Genomic DNA, 20,521 nt, shown 5'->3' with positions numbered 1-20,521 from the left:
TTCAACAACTCCCAAGTGTATATGTTACATTTAATTGAAAGAGCCTGCTTTAAATTGCCCTCCAAATCACTTCTGGTCGGTGAACCCTGCATCAGTGTTTCTCTCCCCTCCCTTTGGAAAGTTTTTAAAAAATGGATTCATGTCAAAATAAACAACAAAACTTAAAAAACGGTTTCCTGATTGAAAACAAAATCTTGTTATTGTTTTTTTTTTTTTTTTTTTTTTGTTTCACTATTAAAGAAAATATAAGGTCAATGTGTTAATTAGTATGAAAAAGCGCGCTCTGGCCTAATATCTTTTTTCTATCCAGCCATATTTAATCCGGCTCCGGCATATATACAAAAATTACTTCTAATTGAAAAAGAGTTAAGTGACAAATCTTAAAATTTTGTAAATATGAGATAAAGAAAATATACATTAAAAGCATCACAAAAAAGACAGTATTGTGTAGGTCTATTAGTAATATTAGAGTTACAAGAACTGAAAATTTGAATATATATATAGTCACTATATATATATATATATATATAACCCCACCCCAAATACAATTGACAGTATTGAAATATATCTATCTAGTAAGCTACAAATATTCTAGGACATTGTTTGAAAAAAAAATTAACAGAATTTCACAGATCTAGGACTTAAATTGGATAGATTAAAAAAAACAACAAGAAAACAAAAATATTTTTAACTGACAGAATGAGATCTAGATCTATTAAAGTACACAAACATCTGCAGGGTGTGGCTTAAAATAAAGGCCTTTCTTTTTAAATGACATTTAAAAAAAGAAGAAAAAATTAGGGTTTTATTTTAACATCATATGGACAAATACAAAATCGAATTGATATAAATATATATAATGGTCAAAGGTTAAAGTTGAAGGTCTATTATTAGACTATCCTGTTTACCTGTTATTTTCACGTTTACTTGTTCGGATTTCGGATGTGGTTGCTCAAAATCAAAACAATAACAATGCGTGAGGTAATAAAAAAAAAGAGGCTAAATAGAGTAGATCTAGATTCTAGATCTATATAGATTCTACTGGGATAGAGTCTAGATCTTATTCAAGTATAATCGGATTAATCCATATAAATAATAGATCTAAAATCTAAATTATTCTAAATAGGCCTACTCGTCATTTAGTCTACTTAGTGAGTTAGTCGTCTTAGTCTTAGTCTAGATTCTAGATCTAGACGTAATTTATTTTAACTAGATGTAGTCTAGATCGAGACTATTCTAATTCTACTTCTAGACTGTCACTGTGACTGTCTAGACTAGTCTAGATTATAGATACTGTCTAAGTTGTCTAAGATAGTAAGTAGATATTAACTTAATAATAATAATTAAGATATAAATTATAATCATATATTATGATATATTTAATAATATTTATAGACAATATTATAAAGATCTAGACTTCTAGTAGATACTAGATCTAGACTATATTATATATATATATATTAAATATATACATATATATATATATATATAATTATATATTAATTATTATTAATATATATATATATATTATAGTAATTATACTATATTATATAGATCTATATTATTTATACTATTTATTCTATATATTCTAGATCTATCATATAAAATGATAATGATCATAATTCATAATCATAAATGAATAATCAGATAATAATAATCATCGTCTTCCTTCACTTCCTAGCGTCTATATATAGTAGAGTGAGTTCCGTGAGTGTCCTAGGCCTAGACGTACATTGCAGTGGTGAGTCTAGTCTAGTAAAGTAATACTAAAAACTAATAGTCAGAGGTCTAGAATAGATAGATCTAGATTCTATTCTATAATTATCAATAATTGTCTATATTAGTATGCAGTGGCGTAGCTAGGGTATTTGATGCCCTGTGCGGCAGTTCCTCGTAATGCCCCCCCCCCCCCAAACAAAAAAAAACCGTTTTAAAACAGCGAAAAGTTTCTGATTTCTAAATAATGTGTATTCATTATTTAAGCATTGCTATTTCGCAAAGAATCAATTTTACAAAAAGGTATACAAGTGAATCTCGTACGTACTTTCTTGCCGGCAAACAATCGATAATTTTATCGAAATCAGTTTTTTTCCACTATGTCTTGTTCAATAGATGAAATCACCAAATTAATTAGTCGTAAATACCTGAAGCCCCCAGAAAAAATGTGTTTTTGTCTATGTCGCTAGGAGAGGGAGAACCATCGAGATTTCCATCTGAGGATTCAATAAAGGCGACTAAAATTATATTTATCTGCCATATCATGACGCTGTTCTTATGGGTTATTTCTTGAACAATGCGGTCCAAGGAATATATTACCATCAGAAGCTCTTTCTTGTGTGTTGATGGAAAATCTATCTTCATCTTTTTTCGCCTGGCAACTTTTTCTTGTGGCCAATAAGCCTACGTCTTTGAGGTTCTGCATGACAATGTACCATCAAATTTTGATCCAGCTAGTAGTCGTTAAGTGTAATGTCGGAAATAATCGAGAAATATTTGACTTTAAAAACTTTCTGTACGATTTTTGTTTTTCGTGATCACTAGTATTATAATAAATTCGTTTTGTATTTTTGGGGGAACATTTACATATTCTGTCTCTCAGGAATGGATGGTACTTGGATAGTAATTTCACTCGAAGATATTTCTTTGATTTCGTTCTGCCAGTTCTTCTTCAACCAAAAGCGATGCCAGCGAAGTGACAGATTCTGCTTTAAGAGAAAACGCATAATGTCCAAGATTCTCTAAAAGATTCTCTTGTTGATTTAAATCTTGAGCCTTGCTGTCAATACTGTTGCCTACTCACAGACAAACTCCAAGTTCCATCCAAGCAAGTGATGTGTGGCCGAGAGGCCAAAACCGCTTGGCTACAGCTTGGCCACCTTACAAGGGGGCTTGAGCTCGAATCCCGATTCTAGCAGGGTTGTATTTGCTGCGCACCTAAAGGCAGCACAGAAAACCTTCTCCCAGAACCCCCTTCCCCCACTGGTCCACAAAAGAGATTGGACCACTGAGCGTACTGTAAGCATAAAAAATGCGATATAGAAAAGCAATTTTAAAAAAAAGCGATCACTGAATGTGACCTCTGGTGGTTTCAATTTTCGACTCTAACTTCCACCATTCATTGAACCCATTGGTGGATTTAAATGCAGATCTATTAATTGATCTTGTTGAGAAGTGTATGTAAAGTAAGCCAAAAAAACTTTTCTCAAAACTTTCTCGCCATTTGGCATTTGCCTATAGAACCATACATTTGAAAGCTTTTTCACCTTCCCTTTTGCTGATTCTTTTTACATTACAGTAATACACAAAAATTAATTAGTAATTTAAAAAAAACACAATTATAAATGTATCCATAACCAGTGCATCATGTAGGGCTTCAAAAAAAAAGTGTTAAAGTGCGTTGCCTTCAGAGATTTAAACAACTCTGGTCTCTGATAAAATTTGGTTCAAACTGTTGTAAAGCTTACATTTAATGTCATTTTAAAATAAAGAATATAAGACATAACAAATTACCAAAATAAAAAAAAAAATGGCATGTCTTTGTTTATGTAAGTACAATGTGTAGTTTTACTGAGAAAGTTTATCCTTAATTTGATGCCCCCCCCCCCCACCACCACTTGATGCCTGTGGGGCCCGCACCAAACGCACATTACTAGCTACGCCACTGTGAATAGGTCACTCTATAATAATAATATACTAGGTGTATAGGGAGTTTAGTATAGAGTCTAGATTTTCTAGACCATGACCATGATCTGTCTAGATTAGATAAGAAATACATTTTATAAAATAATCTATTCTAGAATCTATAGTCTCTAGACAAAGTATAGATAAGATATAGCAAATATTTTAGCATATGATGAAATATATGTCTATATGAGTAATTATATTATGTTGTAGTGAATTATTCTTTTCTGTTTATTAATGAGTAATTATAAGTAACCATGTATATACTATAGTACTCAGAGATGACCGCCCCGATTAGAATTCTGGTGAAGTTAGTATGTCATCATATGTGTGGATAGACCACTGTCAACTTATTGACCTGAAAAACAATGACTGGTTACTCCATCCAAAGTCTTACCAGTCAATTCAGTCTAGAACTAGAGGCGATCTACTTTTTGAAAGTCTTTTAATAACATTAAATTAAATTAAAAATCTAATTAAACCTAAGTTAAAAGTTAACCGTAAACTTTGTTTGATTACCTTCATATCAATTGTTTTACAAGTGCTGAGCTATCAAGGTACCAGTATTTTGAGGTAGGTATTATACTTATACAAAATCATGAATAATTTAATTTTCATTTTATTTAAATTTACTACTACACTTATTATTGATTTGATTAATTTTATACAAGTTTCCTACTCTGAATAAACATCTGACAGCTACACTGCCTAGCAGCAACACATGACTTGCCGTAACGCAAACCCTACCCATGTGGGAAGTAACTTCATTCCTATCTTCTGTCAGTTCTTGCCTTTATTTCACCATATAACATATAATATATAATCGATTCCCCATTTTCTCTTGTTAAAATGTATTGTCTTCTAATGCTGCCATTTTACAGGTAGTCTGTATACACCATTTACTGTTCTAACAGTCGGTGGATTCATATTTGTATTTACATTTACAGCCTTTTCATTGAAGAGTTTATATATTAATGTATTAATGTTCTTGCAGTGTTGAGAGAGAGACAATTAAAACAGGGTCTTTCTTTGTCTGATGAATGGTTATGGTTTCACATTTGTTGGCCTTGTATCAATTGCTGGTGAAGGGTGTGTGGTGGCATGTGGGCAGAACTTTTGGATCAATCATATATGACACATGACCTCTAAGTAGTGAATATAGAAGTAACATTATCAATTTGAAATGTTTCTTGGGAATCTTGATGGTAATTTGATTTGTTAACTTCATCTGCTAGGCAATGTTGCTGAATCAGAAGTCATAGGTTCATACCTAGTTAACGACATCGATACATCAGTAGTAACCTTGTTACCTGATGACCTTAGCGATAGACAGCACGGTGCTGCCATTTGCTTAACATTCTTCAAAAGGGGTCTTTGATGGGAAGTTTTACCCCCTTTTCTTTATTTCACTGTATTTAATTCACCAATTTTCTCTTTAAAAATGTTATGTTGCTTCATAGTGCTAAATGCATATATATACGTATGTACTAAATAAGGCTTTAACTGCATTCAATTAAATTTTGAATGTAAAATATTAAAAAGAAAACAGTTAAGTATATTTTCATATCATTACAGGATTAATCTCATCCCTTAGAGAGCAAGATGCCACCATTTTTCCAAAGCTTGAGGACACTGTGCTTCCCTGTGACACTGCAACTCAAATATCGGAGTTTCAATCAATTTGTTGCAAGTACTAAAGTTGTAAGATTTATAGATACCTCTGTGAAACATCTATCTCCTGTTGCTTATTCAGCATGCAGACAATTTTCGACTTTAAAAACTGTGGAAAACATGGCCCCTTCTCACTTGGACATAGATATGAAGCCACAGGCTGTAGATATTGTCAGAAATGCCATCAGTGCAGTGAGTCCAAAAGCTATGATAGAGAATGTGTTGCTTTATAATCAGACAACCTCCACCTTGAACCTTCACAATAGACAGTACAAAATTAATAAAAATGTATTCATTGTGGGTTTTGGCAACTCAGTTTTAGGAATGGCTAGAGTAGTGGAAGATATGCTGGGGGAGCATGTTGTGACTGGAATCATTAGCATTCCATCTGGACTTAAACAAGAAACTGTAAAGGCTCATGATAAGTGAGTAATTATTTATAGGATGTATGTAACTGTAACAAAAAAAAAAGTAATCTTTTATTTTTTGTTTAATTAAAATGTTAATTCTGTAGCATTAGTGATAGTTATTATAGAATACCGGTATAAATTGAAATGCAAAGGAAAATAATTTTATTGGGTACATTGTAGAAACTGAACACTTTTATGCTTGAATATTCTGTGTGAAGTACTTGTAAAGCAAATTATATGGGCTGAACTAATATCAGGCACTTCAGTGGTGTAATGCCATCAATTGATCATCATTATGTCCACAGGTCATCATTACCTCGATGGAGCATAGAATTCCATTTTATCTCTGAGCATAGGCTTTCATCTAAACTCTGAGCATAGGCTTCCATCTAAGCTCTGAACATAGGCTTCCATCTAAACTCTGAGCATAGGCTTCCATCAAAGTTCTGAGCTTAGGCTTCCATCAAAACTCTGAGCTAGCTCTGAGCTTAGGCTTCCATCTAAGCTCTGAATTCTTCAGTTTATTCATGAGATTTATGACCTACATTCAAGCACACTATTTAAAAAAAATTATGAGTTTTTGAAAACTTGGGTGAACTCTTTTTAGCTAATTAAATAATGGTCTGCAATGCCATTTATTTAAGAGAAAACAACAACTTCTAATTTAAAAAAAAATAATGAAACATTTTTTTTTTAGTGTGTTTTAAAAATTATTCATCCTCTGTTTCTTTTGGCTTATTCAGCGACAGGTTCTTATCATTGAAAACTAAACTACAGGTATACGAAGTTGCAGAAAATAATGTTATAGATGAAGCCGGACATAATGCCTCAAAAGCCATTCACAGACTTGTTTCCAATCTAACAGAGTCTGATGTTCTTATTGTCTTATGCACAGGTAATAAATATAATTTACTCCTTATTGTAATTAACAAACATTTTGTCTACTTAAGCTTGAATTTCACTCCTGGGTAATATGGTCAGTCTAGTAGAAATCAACTATATTCACTGCCAGGTAGTATGTATTTAGTTTAACAGCATGCAAATAGAAAGCTCCATGTCATCTCAATTAAAGTATTGTCTTTTACTTTAAAATGACTTTAGAGTTACGCTGTAACATGAAACTGGTAGAATCAGCACTCTTGACTTATTTGGTTTTATCAGATCATGTTATCAATTTGATATGGTTTGGCACAAGAAGAGAATTAGAAGTTCTGAAATGAAAAATGTTTTTAAAAAAGTGGGATTGGAGCTGAATAATTTATGTTTTGCTCTGAGTGCTTTGTGGATACAATTTCTTTAATTATTAGGCCTCATGAATAATTCTTGTCGACATTGAAGAGGAAAAACCCAGGGCAGTGAAATAAGATTTCAAAAAGTTGACTTTTTGTTGCATGCTTACACTAGCTATCACATCACAATGCATGCCATATAAAATATTGAAGCTAATATATTGACTCACATACTCTACATCCTTTTTTACAAAGCTTATATCAACTCCCTCTTTTCTGTCTGCCTGCCCACCTGTCTGTCTGGTAAAAAAAGTTTGTACACATTACTTCCCTTACACCAATCATCGGATCAAGCTGAAATTTTGCATAATTATTTCTTTTACCTGACCAACACAAGAATCAATAAAAAAAAAATTACCCAATTAGTTGATTAACTATTAATTAATTATTTTTGTTTGTTATCTTGAACAAGGGAAATAAATCATACTTGACAGATGTGTAATATAAGGACTATGCAAACATTAGTTTTACTTTTCCTAATTTTTAATATTTTGTAGAATATATTGAAATATAGTGATTGTTTCTTCTCATATTATATATTGTTTTATCATATTTGTAAAACTAAGTTCATATCTTGGAGGATTCTTTGCAGAGAAAAAAAAGTCATGTCATTATTTTTGTTGTATTGTAGCTGGAGGCTCTGCACTATGTCCATCTCCGCGTCCACCAATCACATTGCAAGAACTAAACCTTACAATCAAGCTATTAAATGAAAATGGAGCTAATACTAAAGAAGTCAATACACTTAGAAAAAATCTGGAGACACTTAAAGGTGGAGGGCTGGCATTGGCAGCTAGACCAGCCAAGGTAATTATTATTCATTATTCATTTTTTATTTTAGGAATATTAGAATAATATTTCCAGTGAAAAGCAATGGCGATTCTGAAGCAAATGTTCTGAGTTTAAATCTTACTCTTGAAACTTTCCCTTCTTTTAGTAGTTTTCATTCATGCTTTACAGTTATTCAAGAGTCTGCCAAGGTCTTATAATAAGTAGGTGACCTTTTATCAGCCAAGGTGTCAATTCATTAAGATAGTCTATTTTTGGTCTGTATAATGATTAATTTGTACATTTCAGACATTTATAATTGTCCAAACCTCCTGAAGGGTGGCAGCGGGCAGGGTTCAAACTATGGACTATTATTATGTGCAGACAGCCTTCCCTACAAATATTCGTGACCTTGATATGACACTCATCCAGGGCCCCATGCACTGCTATAGATAAGGACTATGACAGAAATGGCCTTTTGATGTGGTGAATGGGGCAACCTTCCAGCACCTTTGGGGGGCCCAGAGATAAAGACAATCTTTTGTCACCATCAGCCCACTGTACATATATTCATGGCCCTGATGTGACTCTCACCCAGGGCACCGTGCACTGCTAAAGCTGCCTCTGGTTATGACAGTCCAAAGCTCTTGTCACATGACTGGGCAGCTATAAAGCAAACATTCTCTTTTCATATTAATGGAGTTTAGACTTTTTTCAGGATTGCATTCACAGTGTTTTATTAACCAAGTCTCTTTTTATTTTTATATGTGTATATTGAAACTCAATTTATATCTTTTATTATCTTTTTATTTTTATATGTTTATCTATTGAGACTCATTGTAATTTTTCCCCCTTTCTTTTAAACTTGCAGATTATTTCTTTGATTATTTCTTGTAGATTATTTCTTTGATTCTGTCATCTGTGATGGGAGACAAAGCTGATCTTGTTGCCAGTGGTCCAACTTGCTTGACTCAGCCAAGCCCTCACCACTGTCTGGAGATCCTTCACAGACTGCACATCATAGACAAGGTTCCAGCAAATGTTAAACGTTTCCTAGAGAGGGAAGCCAATCTCATCAATGCAACCAAGGTCATATCTGTCCAGGACCCACTAAAGGCCAAGACAGAGAGGGACAAGGCCTGGGAAGATGTACAAAATGTTATAGTAGGCAACAACTCTATAGCCTGCCAGGCTGCGGCTAAAAGAGCCAGTGAGCTGGGTTATTTCCCTTTGGTTTTGACCACTGTGCTAACTGGTGAAGCTAAGGATCTAGGAGCTCTGTTTACCAAACTAGCCAAGTTCATAATGATTTGTTATGACAGGTAAGTTCACATTTATCTTTTTAGATAACTTAATGATTTAAATATTTTATAGAAATATTGTGATTAGCCAGCCTGACAAATTGACTGAAGTTACTAACCCACAATAATTTAAAACCCCTAGAAATGTATATTTGGATATAAATATTAGCTAAACAAACTTGTGAAATCAGAAAAAATGCTAAGATTTTTGCATGCTAGTGATTTCAACCATGTTCAATGTTGGAGCATTTTTTCCATTCTTACAATTTAAGTTACGGTAGGTATTATTGTACTCTCTGTAGGTAAAGGGGTTTAACTCTCAAGTCTTAGAAAGAAAAAGAGAGAATGATCTCAGGTTTAAGACAAAAACACAATAAACTAACTTCCCACCATCTTCACTGACTAAGTACAGGGGAACTAGAACATTTACTTTTGTCACAATATAAAATGAAATCATGTATTAAATATTTCACTTTGTTTGGCTGTCATGGAAAGGGAACAAACAAAAGCATATTCCATACCATCTATTGATATATTTTAAAATAATTTTTTACCCTTCAATACAAGATTTTTTAAAATACTTGGTGCATTCATTTCTTATTTCAAGATCATTGATTTATTGTATTCTTTCTCTTAGATCCTAGTTTTTGTCTACATTTGGCTTCCTTGTATCTTTGCTCTAATGAAGCTTTCTGTTGACACTTAAGTGAGAGAGTTTCTGGTTTAAGTTTTTTATATGGTGATAATTTCCCCATGATTGTTTTTCTTTCTAGACGTGCTGGCATGGATCCTAACCCAGAGCTGTCTATGCTGGAGGTGGAACTTGTGGCTGGGGGTATAAAAAAACAGTGGATGAATCACATAGCCACGTCAGTTTATAAAGCCCACAACATGAACAAGAATATCTGCATCATATCTGGTGGAGAAATAGATGTGAATGTTATCGGAAATGGCATAGGGGGAAAGAACACAGAAACAGCGCTGTCGGCAGCTCTGCAGATGTATGAAGAGTTTCGAGTCAAGCAGATGAATGTCAAAGAGTGCTCAGTCTGTTTTCTGAGTGTTGATTCAGATGGGATGGACGGAATGACAAAAGTGGCCGGGGCAGTTGTTGACCAGACTTTTCTGGATGAAGTGGACAAGTCCAAACTTGATATGAAGCCATACCTTTTAAACAATGACTCATATACTTTTTTCAAACAGGTGAAAGATGGGAAATACCTGGTGCAGACTAATTTGACAGGGACAGACATTATGGATCTCACAGTGTTGATGGTGAAACAGCCAACAGAAACCAAATATGTTTGGAAATAATCTTTCATGTTTAACATGTTATTATTTTTTGACAGTAGGCAAAGTTACTGTTTTAAGTTTCGTTTCCTATATATTGTTATATTAATAAATAGTGATTTATAAATTGATATATGAAAAAAAAAATCAGTTTGTACATTTTTTATTCATTTTATTGCATGTATATCTCTGTGATAAGTACTATTTTTTTTTATTGAATGACGACAAGAAGGTATTTTAGGATAATATGTCAGTTATAATAGTTGTGCATGACACATGACAATACTTTAGGATGAATTATACAATAGCACACAAAATATAATTTTGGCAAAAACATTTTTTTTTCATGAAAATTCTAAGAATAGTTGACATGTTAGGCAACATTAAGGGATATACTATTTGACAAAAACTAATCAGCATCAGATTTCATTTAGAATCTTGATGGAATATAGACTAGAGAAAGTGTTAGCTACCACTGCTCTCAAACCTCTCTTACTTTTAGGCACTAAATTACCTGAACATTTTTTTTTTTCATTTTTTTTCTTGAATTCCATTTCCAAACATTTTAGTGCAATAAAGAACACCTGTTTTCTTACAAATATTTTTGTCCATATTAAATTGGTTTTTTTTTTTTGTCTTTTCTCCATCAAATCAAATCCACTATTGAATTTCAGCAGAAGATACAATTTTGGATACTGCATTATTTATAAGTAAATATTCCTAATAGAACTATCTTTCATCTCTCCTTTTGTGTCCTGTATAAGTAGTAGACTGCTTTATGGCATTAAATTCTATTTGAACTACTAGTCCTCATTAAATTTCCATTATCTTCACTGGCCAAGAGTGGGAAAACAAAATCACAATTAAACATATCACTCTATCCAGAAGAATTGAAGAAACTAATAGTAAATAAAATAAATGAGAAATGGACAAGCTCTCATCTGAATCACAAGAAAGATGATGCCTTTTATAGTTTATCCCAACAAGATAAGCATCTAATCTTTCGACTCAGGACCAGACACAACAGAATGAGACAACATATGTACCGGAAGCTCAAAATTGGAACCAGTGAAATCTGCCCATGTGGAGTGTAACCAGAGAATGCTAACCATGTCCTCCAAAACTGCTCTCTTTACCAAGAAGCCCATACAAGACACTGGCCCCAAAACACCTCAATACAAAGAAAACTATATGGAGAGCTCCCTGATTTGGAAACCACTGCGCATTTCATCACATATATTGGTCTAGTCATCTGAACGCTCCAGCATAAAAATGAGAATGAAGAAGATCCTCTAGTCTTTAAAACAAAATAAAATAAAGCTATTCTTCTATAATTTTTCTATTTTCTTTCTAGTCTATGTACTGCTGTATTAATTTCTATAACTCTGTTGATTATTATTTTTTAACCATTTGCTTTTTTATTTTATGATGGGAATAAATGTGATAGTTAAACTTAAATCTACAAAATTCTTTTTCTTTAGAGTAATTTTAAGACTTTGCAATGTATTTGTATATTTGTTAAATTATTTTTGTTTTTTCCTTTTTCATTTAGTCTTTTGTATTTAAAGGACAAAGCCTGAATGTCAACCTCATAAGCTTTAAATACATCTGCCAAGCCACCTTATTGGGTGGAGCCCATAATAAATCATGAAAAACTTAAAAGCTTAGTCATTGTGTTGTCTACACATTGTGGGCTGAGCTTAAGTTATCAGAAGAAACAAGTGCTTTGTTCCGAGGGATACCATGAACACTATATATTTTTTTTTATTTTGCTAAGATTGTTTTGTTTTTTTTATTCTAAAGAAGAATATCATATAAATATTAAGACAGTTGGGTTTTTTTTTTTACTGTATTTGCAAAAATATTCATTGATATTGAATTCTAATTTGTAAAAAAGAAAAATTTAGTGTATATAAATGCTTACAAAACAAATAGATTTTTTCCCTCATGTTAGATTATATATATATATTTAGTCATACATTTCATTTATATTGTTAATGAATATAAACCTTTTGAGATTGAATTTTTAAATTTAAAAACTCACATAGTTTCAAACTAAGTCTTTTTTGTGTGTGTGTGAGAATGAATCTCCAAAGTCTCCATTTACCAAAAGATGAATCAATTTTCTTTTTTGTTGTTATTGTTTTTTTACAGTTATAATTTCAACTTATTTTTTAGTATATTTTAAAAATCGTTTTGTTTGCTATTGTATTTTTTTATAACAAATATTTTTAACTAGCATTTATTTGTCCCTGTTATCCAATATACGTTTGAATTGCATCAAAATAGATATACCCAGTACTATCAGTTACAAATTGTTTGTTTGCAATAAAAAAAAAAGTGTAGTAAAAAGGATCTGTAAAAAAAATGCCAGCAAAATCCAATACATTTTTGAGACAATAATCAAAAACTTTTACTGATTTTCAGTGTTCTTTCTTCTATCATATGTTTATTAGAGTCTTTAGTTAAGAGTTCACTATTGTCTTAAAATTTGTATTAAGTTTGAAAGGGGAAAATCCACTAGTAGTTTTGTTTTGTCTGTCTGCTCATCTGTTTCTCGTGTATAAATCTCAAAATCAAAAAGCTATATTGAAAATCATATTCTTAAGTGTACTAAAAATTGGTTGAATAGGTTTTTTTTTTGTCTTTTGAAAGCTAACACTTTTTATTATCACTATGAAAAATACAAACTCTTTTTTTTTCATACAAATACAGAATTTTTAAAACAAGACTTTACAAATCTTGTAGTGTGTACACAGAAGAATAGTAACTAAATGAAAATATTTTTTTTTTTTAAATATAATTAATTTTTTTGGGGGTGGGCTGACATTTAGATGTAAATTGTTGTTTTTGAAAGGCTATAAAAAATAAATATGACACAAAAATATATAAGTTTTATATGTGTTCATATGTGGATTAACTATGTAACTGGTGTATGATTAAGATTTAATCAGCAGTTCCTATTATTTAATAGTTATACATAATGCTATTACCAGATGTTGGTGCAACTCTTTGCATGAAAAAAAAAACACTGGCCAATGTCAGGTAGGTGACAAGCAAGACAGCAAGTAAAGTTTTTACCATCCTGCATCGAATAAAATCTCAGGCAATCATGCTTTATAGATTTTGTATGCGGGAAGATGGGATTGTGGTTATTCAGTTTCCACATATGAAAATTTCCTATAACTTTAGATTTATTCAAAGGTACACTTAGCTCTTTATATTAACAATTACTTCTAAAAGCCACTTATTCATATGTCAAAAAGGAAAGCAATTTATTGTGTATTCCTGTATATAGTATTACTAGTAGGATAAATCACTTGAAACAGAATCAGCAGAACTAATTGCTGGTCTTTACAGGGAATCTGGTTCTAAATAAATGTATATATTAATGTGTGTTGATGTTCAACTTGTTGATACTGATAAGCAAATGTGTAACTAAGCATTGAGATACTGCTTCAACTAAATGACCTTGACACACTTTTGGTAATCAGGGTTTGTTACAATTGAATTAGGGCTGGTAACTCTCGTCATTAAATAGGAACACATCTTAAGTTTAGCACACAAGAAAAAATAGTGAACAATGTGGTTTTGAGATTGATTGCATGATTACAGTAAGTAAACTTGCATCTTACATTACAGGTAAAGTTCTTGTCTGTTTTTGTATTTGTCCCTAACATCCCATTAGGAAAACAATTGATCTAATTTTGTATTGTGACATATGTAATGAATATTACTTTTGTTTATTATTGTGAATGGACTTGGTAGATGAGTGTGTAGAAATATTTACTTTTCTCTATTAGTTTAGTGTAATTTGGGTTAAGTTACATTGAAACAAAGTTGTGTTGACATTGTTTCATTTATTTATTAAAAAAACAATAAAATTAAACTCTATTTAACTGAACATTTTTAAAATGTTTTTTTTTTTTCAAATAATTGGAATTTGTATTTGTTTTAACATATATTTCAGGTTGCTGCTGAGATCAGATGTTTTGTTACAACTGTAACAAAGTTTAGAATGGTAAAGATGAACAATCTTTTGTGACTTTTTTACAAATTATATAGACACTCAATGAAAGATTTTCAATGCCCAGTTTTTTATTTCTTCATTAATTCTCCTTATGAGTCTCACAAGCTCTTGTTTTGCTTTTAAAAATGTTTCATTCAAGTTTGGACATTGTTGCAAGCAGTTATATCTCAATGCTTATAAAGATTACAGTGAACTGAAACAGACATTTATAAAGTATCAATTAAAACTTAGTACTTGTCGAATGATGAGTTCCAAGACGATGAGCTCTTCAACAGAGACTGGGCTGATAGTGCCAACTTTTAATGACAAAGTATTGTCAACATCAGTTGACCTGAATATGCAGTTGGTGATGGAGGCTCGATCTATATTTCAGACTGCTGTAAATGCAGTTCTTCCACATCAGATGATATGGAATGTAAGTAGCTCATTTAAATTGTGAATTATTTTTAATTTACAGACTATCTGTCTTTTCATGTCTGTTTGCCAAATCTCTTTTATCTTTGTCTTAAAAAATTTTTAAGCAAAAAGAAAGCAACATGTATATATAAAACAAAGTTTATTTTCTGTATATGAAGTAAAATAGTTGGACCCATTGATGTGTTGTTGTTGTGTTTTGTTGTTGTTTTTCACATAATTTCCTTTTCTTTTTTTAGAAACTCAACTATGATCCAAAAAAATCAACTTTACATGTAGATGGTATTGAATATATTCTTAACAATAACCTCTATGTTGTGGGATTTGGAAAAGCAGTTATTGGTATGGCTCGAGCCATTGAGGATAAACTGGGAGACCATATGGTTACTGGTGTTTTAAGTGTACCTCAAGGAATATCCAGAGCCTTGCTTAATGCTGGAAAACAGTGAGTTTACTTTATATACAATCAGATAAAGTTTTAATTAATGAGAGCATAAATGAACTTTCTAGTTATATTTTTTTCTTAGGTTGTTTTTTTTTTCCTCAATCGACTAGATCTTTTTGATAAATTTCATGCTGATCCCATTGTTCTCACATAAACACAAGAAAACTCGAAATCAAGCATACAACAAACCCAAGAATAAAACCACTTTAATTAGTAAATCCAATGTGAATAATACATCAAATAGTATCACAAGTTTAGAAATTCCATAAATTTATAAAGCCATTACTACTTGTATAAATTAAATGAACCAACTGTCTCAAATGTTTTGAGAACTAGATTGTGTAATAAGATTGTGTTCTTTGTATAATGGTTATCTCAGCTTGTAAGTACAAAAGAAAGTCATTCACAAGATTTTATTCAAGACCTCATGAATTTTAAAATTCTTTTTTATTTTCAAGATGGCCCAAGAGTAGATTAATCCTCTTTGGCATGTCTATGATACTTGAATATTCTACTTTGAATAAACTCAAATAATTCTCCTAGCTTTTGCAAGACAAACTAATTGCTGAAAAGATGTTGATATAGCAATTATTTATACATTTGTAAAAAAAACAACTTTTTCTTGAGGAACACAAGCAACATTCAGACAGTAAGAAAATATAACAATAATTTACAAATGACAACAAATTCCTAATTCTATACATTTTTATTGAGATGTATTCATGTGCACTTTCTTAAAATACTCTTTGGATGAATAAAAAAAAATATTAATAATTTTCAGATTTTTAAGTCTTGAAAGCTTAACTTGGAAGTTACATTCAAAACATGTAAAACAAACAAACAACTCCTACACTATTTCTTTGAAGTTTGCAATAAGACCTGCAGGGTGTTTCATAAAGTGGAATTCATAGTGATGCCAATTTTCTTTTGCTCAATTTCCTAAAGAGGCATTTAAAAAAAAGTTTATACAATGTTTCATAATAAATTTTTAATATAATATGTCGAATTTTGATAATTAAAAAATTTTTTTTTTGATTATTTATGGTAAATTAAAAAAAAAAGTTTTTGTTTCCAGAGACATGCTTCTGTTACCTTCAAGCAAATTTGAAGTGATAGAGGGCGCTTCACAGAATTTGCCTGATAAAAATGCTTATAAAGCAGCTATGGAAATAAAAAGAATAGCAATGCAAGTGAGCGGTGGTGATATATTGATTGTACTCATCTCAGGTTGGAACACAATTATGAAGTTAAATTTGAGAAAATGTATCTAATATCATGATGATAATGGTAAAAAATTCAAGCTAAACTAAAATTCTATTATTCTACTATGTTGAGTAATTTGGAAAGCTTTGCATATCTCTTTCTATATATATACTTATATTTTATTGAGAAAAATTAATTGGTTTCACAAATTCTAGCATCGTCACTGTTTCAATGCAACATTGGTTGGGGAAACTAATAGTGCTGAATTATTAAAAGCTTACACCAACTCACTCTGTCTGTCTGTCTGGTAAAAAGTTTGTAACATTATTTCTACATCATCCTATCTCGGATCAAGCTGAAATTTTGCACACTTATTTCTTTTAACTGACAATACAAGAATCAATTTTTTAAAATTAATCAGTCAGTTTTAATTAACTATTGGTAATTATTTTGTTTGGTATCTCAAACAAGGAAAATAAATAATACTTGACTGAATCAGTCCCCTTTATAGGTTGCCACTTCAAAGTAACTTTAATTTTTTTGTAAATGCTTTTAAAAGCGAGTATGGTAAAAATTTGCCCAGATATTCCTTTCTTTCTCCCCCCTCCCCAACTGGTCCAGCCAGGTAAGTGATAGGAACATTGAGTATTGAGAAAACTAAAAGCATGAATTAGCGCTAAAAATAATAATTTGTAAAAATATTTCTAATCGCACAGATTTATTGTTGTTGGTCTAGAATCCCAAGATCTATTACAAATTGAATTACCTGACTGATCCAAACTAATCGATACAATTACAATTTGTATAAGTATATACCCTGTAGTATTGCTGGATCTTATTTCAATAATGGACTTTTGATAGATGTGGTATATATTTCTTTATATATATTTTAAAAAAAAAACATTGTCAAGAAATTGGATTTAATTTGCTGCTTTTCCATTTGTAGGTGGAGGCTCTGCATTGTTGCCTGCCCCTGAGCCACCAGTAACCTTAGATGACATGCTTACAGTAACTAAACTCATGTCCCGAGCAGGAGCAACTATCATTGATCTTAACACAGTTCGTAAACAGATAGACATACTCAAGGGTGGTGGTTTGGCCGAGTTAGCTTGGCCTGCCAAGGTTGGTTACTTTTAAAAATGACATGGGCCAGATTTTAGATGAAAAAAATTGAGGCCTAACTCCTAGCCAAACTAAATATCTCATCTTTTTAAATCTAAAGAGCTGACATCAAATCTCAGAATAATTAATTTTTTGTTATCTCTAAATGTAAATGTTTATTTTTCAGACCATTTCTCTCATATTGTCAGATGTTATTGGAGACCCTCTAGACTTTATTGCCAGTGGACCAACAGTTCCTGATTGCACATCACCACAAGATGTACTCAAACTGTTTTCAGAACTGGGCATCAAGGATGCAGTGCCGCAGAGTGTGCATGAAGTCATTCAAAGAAAGTTGCAGCAGACATCAAGCGTCTCATGCTCACCAGTCAGTCAAACCACGGAGGAAAATTCAAGGCCACACGATTGGTCACATGTCCAAAATGTTTTGGTAGGCACCAATAAAATAGCCTGTGAAGTGGCTTTTGACAAAAGTTTAGACTATGAGTTACTCCCCCTGATACTTAGTACAGAGGTTAAAGGTGAAGCCAGGGAAGTAGGAGAACTGTTTGCAGTTCTAGGCAAATTTATTGCTGGTGCATTCATTACTAACAGCACTGTGAATGATTTGGAAAGTCTACTTAAAACTGAATATAAAACTACAGAAAAGAATATTCTCACAAAAGCTCAAATCCAAGAGATTTCTGACATAGTCAACATGGCTAAGACTTCTGGCAGAAGTGGCATATGCATTGTGGCTGGCGGGGAAACTACTGTCACAGTCAGAGGAGAAGGAAAAGGTGGTCGAAATCAAGAAATGGCTGTAGCATTTGCATTGAAAATGGCATCTCGTCCTCTTCCCCCACATGTCAAGGTCATTTTTCTGTCAGCAGGAACAGATGGGCAAGATGGGCCTACACCATCTGCCGGAGCAGTAGTCAGTCCAGAGTTCCTTTCTCTTGCTCAAACATCTGGCCTAGATGCGGCTGATTACTTGGATAGGAATGATACTCACACATTACTTTCACTAGTGGACAATGGTTCTTGTCATGTCGTAACAGGATTGACTGGTACCAATGTTATGGACCTTCACCTGCTGATAGTCAAATCAAACAGTATATAATGACCTGCTTATAGTCAAATCAAACAGTATATAATGCATTTTACATATTTATTATAGGCAATATTTGTTAAGTTTTTATCAATATTTTGTAATTCTGATTAAACAGATTTGTAGTGAATTATATTCAGCTTATCAAATTTTTTTCTCTTATTTGTTAAATTATTAAGATTTTAAATGTATTTCTTCTTTAAAACCTTTTTCTTTTTAAATGTATATACATATTGCCATTGTGCAATAACTCTATTAAAATGCATTCAGATGTTAAATGTCAGTAACTTTAGAAGTTAAATAACAGAGGATTTGTTTCTTTAAGACTAAGACTGCTTGTTTGATCCTTATTAGTTATTTACAAGGACTCTGTTCTCAATAAAAACTACTTGCAGTCTAATATTAATTACATTAAATAAATTAAATCTATCAATGCTTGTCACCCTTTTGTTGTTTTTTGTTCTTTACTTTCTAAAATTTGCGTTATGGTTTCTAAGATTGTTTTGTTTTTCCACTTGTCTTCAATCTCCTACTCACTTCCTCTGACACTGGTAGGATACATTTAACACTACTAAGATGAAATAAAAGGACACAGTGTAGATAAAATGTTTCTTGAGTTTAATTCTTTTAAACTCGAACTTGTAAATAAATACAATGCAGATACAGGATACTATAATATTAGTCATGATAAAATAAAGCTAACCACCTATTTACTTAAAAACAGTGACATTTAAATCTCACTCTCTGGGTCATAATTCTGACCCTGACTGCAACCCAGTAACCAAACTTCACTACTTTCTTTATAATCTCGTTCCCAAAACTTCTCTAACCTTCCTCCCACACTTAAAGCTTATCTTCAGCCTATAGCTCTAAGTTTCCCGCCTTTTTGTTTTCACCTAAGTCACGCACGTGAATCTGCTGATCATGTGAGGTCACATTCTTGCGACTTGCCTTGACCTATAAGTATGACAGATCCTACGTGCTAAATTTGCAAACAATGTTTTAAATTGTAGACAATTTTTGAGAAGCAGGTTTCGCAATTAATGAGTTTCAGGTCAGTGGCGTAGCAAGGTACTCGTGGGCCCGGGTTCAAGAATATGTTGGTGAACTCTTCTCCCCCCCCCCCCTCAAATAAGAAAAATTTAGTGTGTAGTGAATAAATTGATTAGTCTGTATATTCACCAAAAAAAGACATTCAAATGCAGGTAGTTTTAATCGGCTTTGGGTCCCTAATAGTCGTAGGCCCGGATTCATTGAACCCCTTCGCACCATGGATGCTACGCCACTGTTTCAGACGTTTCTTCAGAAGTAAGGATTACTATGATCTAGTCCAAATCTCCAACTGGACGGCAGGAGATGAAAGCGGGGAGAGTTTTAAATAAACGGGGACTATCTTGACCACAGTCCGAAGAACAAAATGCAGAGTTGAGAAGTAAGCATTCAGTTGGTTACTTGTGGTGCTACTCCGACATTCGTTACGTTACTCCAACATCTGGTACTCCAAAGTGTTTTAACTTGATTCTACAGGTAAAGTCAACAGATAAACGCTCAAAACTTGAGAACAGTGATGATAATTTGTCCGTGACCGACCGCAGTCGGACAAAAAACAACAAATTCGTCAACGAATGTGTGTCTGCTACAACCCATAAACACCAATGAAATTTGTGTAGGTTTATCTCTCTCAGGTGATAACGTCATTACAACAGACACAAGTAAGCATTTGTCTTGTGGGAGCGAAATAGAAATAATTTCTTTGTGACGCTCTTTTTGGACGAGCTGATGACATTTGTGATCAAGGTAGATTGGG

At 32.3% G+C, this 20,521-nt stretch overlaps 1 protein-coding gene across 9 annotated transcripts; it reads left to right on the top strand.

The window, feature by feature from the left end:
* Positions 1-870: 870 nt before the first annotated feature.
* On the top strand, positions 871-19,156 carry LOC106054086 (glycerate kinase-like). Of its 9 annotated transcripts, none has more exons than XM_013209814.2 (8): positions 874-981; positions 1,682-1,741; positions 4,224-4,254; positions 5,276-5,777; positions 6,506-6,657; positions 7,683-7,858; positions 8,717-9,141; positions 9,894-12,823. In XM_013209814.2, the coding sequence occupies exons 4-8, from the start codon at positions 5,284-5,286 to the stop codon at positions 10,432-10,434; spliced, it is 1,788 nt and encodes a 595-aa protein (XP_013065268.2). In that variant the 5' UTR covers positions 874-981; positions 1,682-1,741; positions 4,224-4,254; positions 5,276-5,283; the 3' UTR covers positions 10,435-12,823. The 9 variants fall into 9 exon arrangements, with proteins under 9 accessions (XP_055882635.1, XP_013065268.2, XP_013065266.2 ...); XM_013209812.2 differs by having other exon boundaries at positions 5,257-5,777; XM_056026660.1 differs by lacking the exons at positions 4,224-4,254; positions 5,276-5,777; positions 6,506-6,657; ... (1 more) ...; positions 8,717-9,141; positions 9,894-12,823 and adding exons at positions 14,381-14,855; positions 15,094-15,299; positions 16,375-16,526; positions 17,449-17,624; positions 17,791-19,156 and having other exon boundaries at positions 871-981.
* Positions 19,157-20,521: the final 1,365 nt, after the last annotated feature.

This window comes from Biomphalaria glabrata, chromosome 4 (assembly GCF_947242115.1).
Source record: "Biomphalaria glabrata chromosome 4, xgBioGlab47.1, whole genome shotgun sequence".
Taxonomy (NCBI): domain Eukaryota; kingdom Metazoa; phylum Mollusca; class Gastropoda; family Planorbidae; genus Biomphalaria; species Biomphalaria glabrata.
The sequence above is the reverse complement of the archived record's forward strand: the minus strand, read 5'-3'. Positions and strand labels throughout refer to the sequence as shown.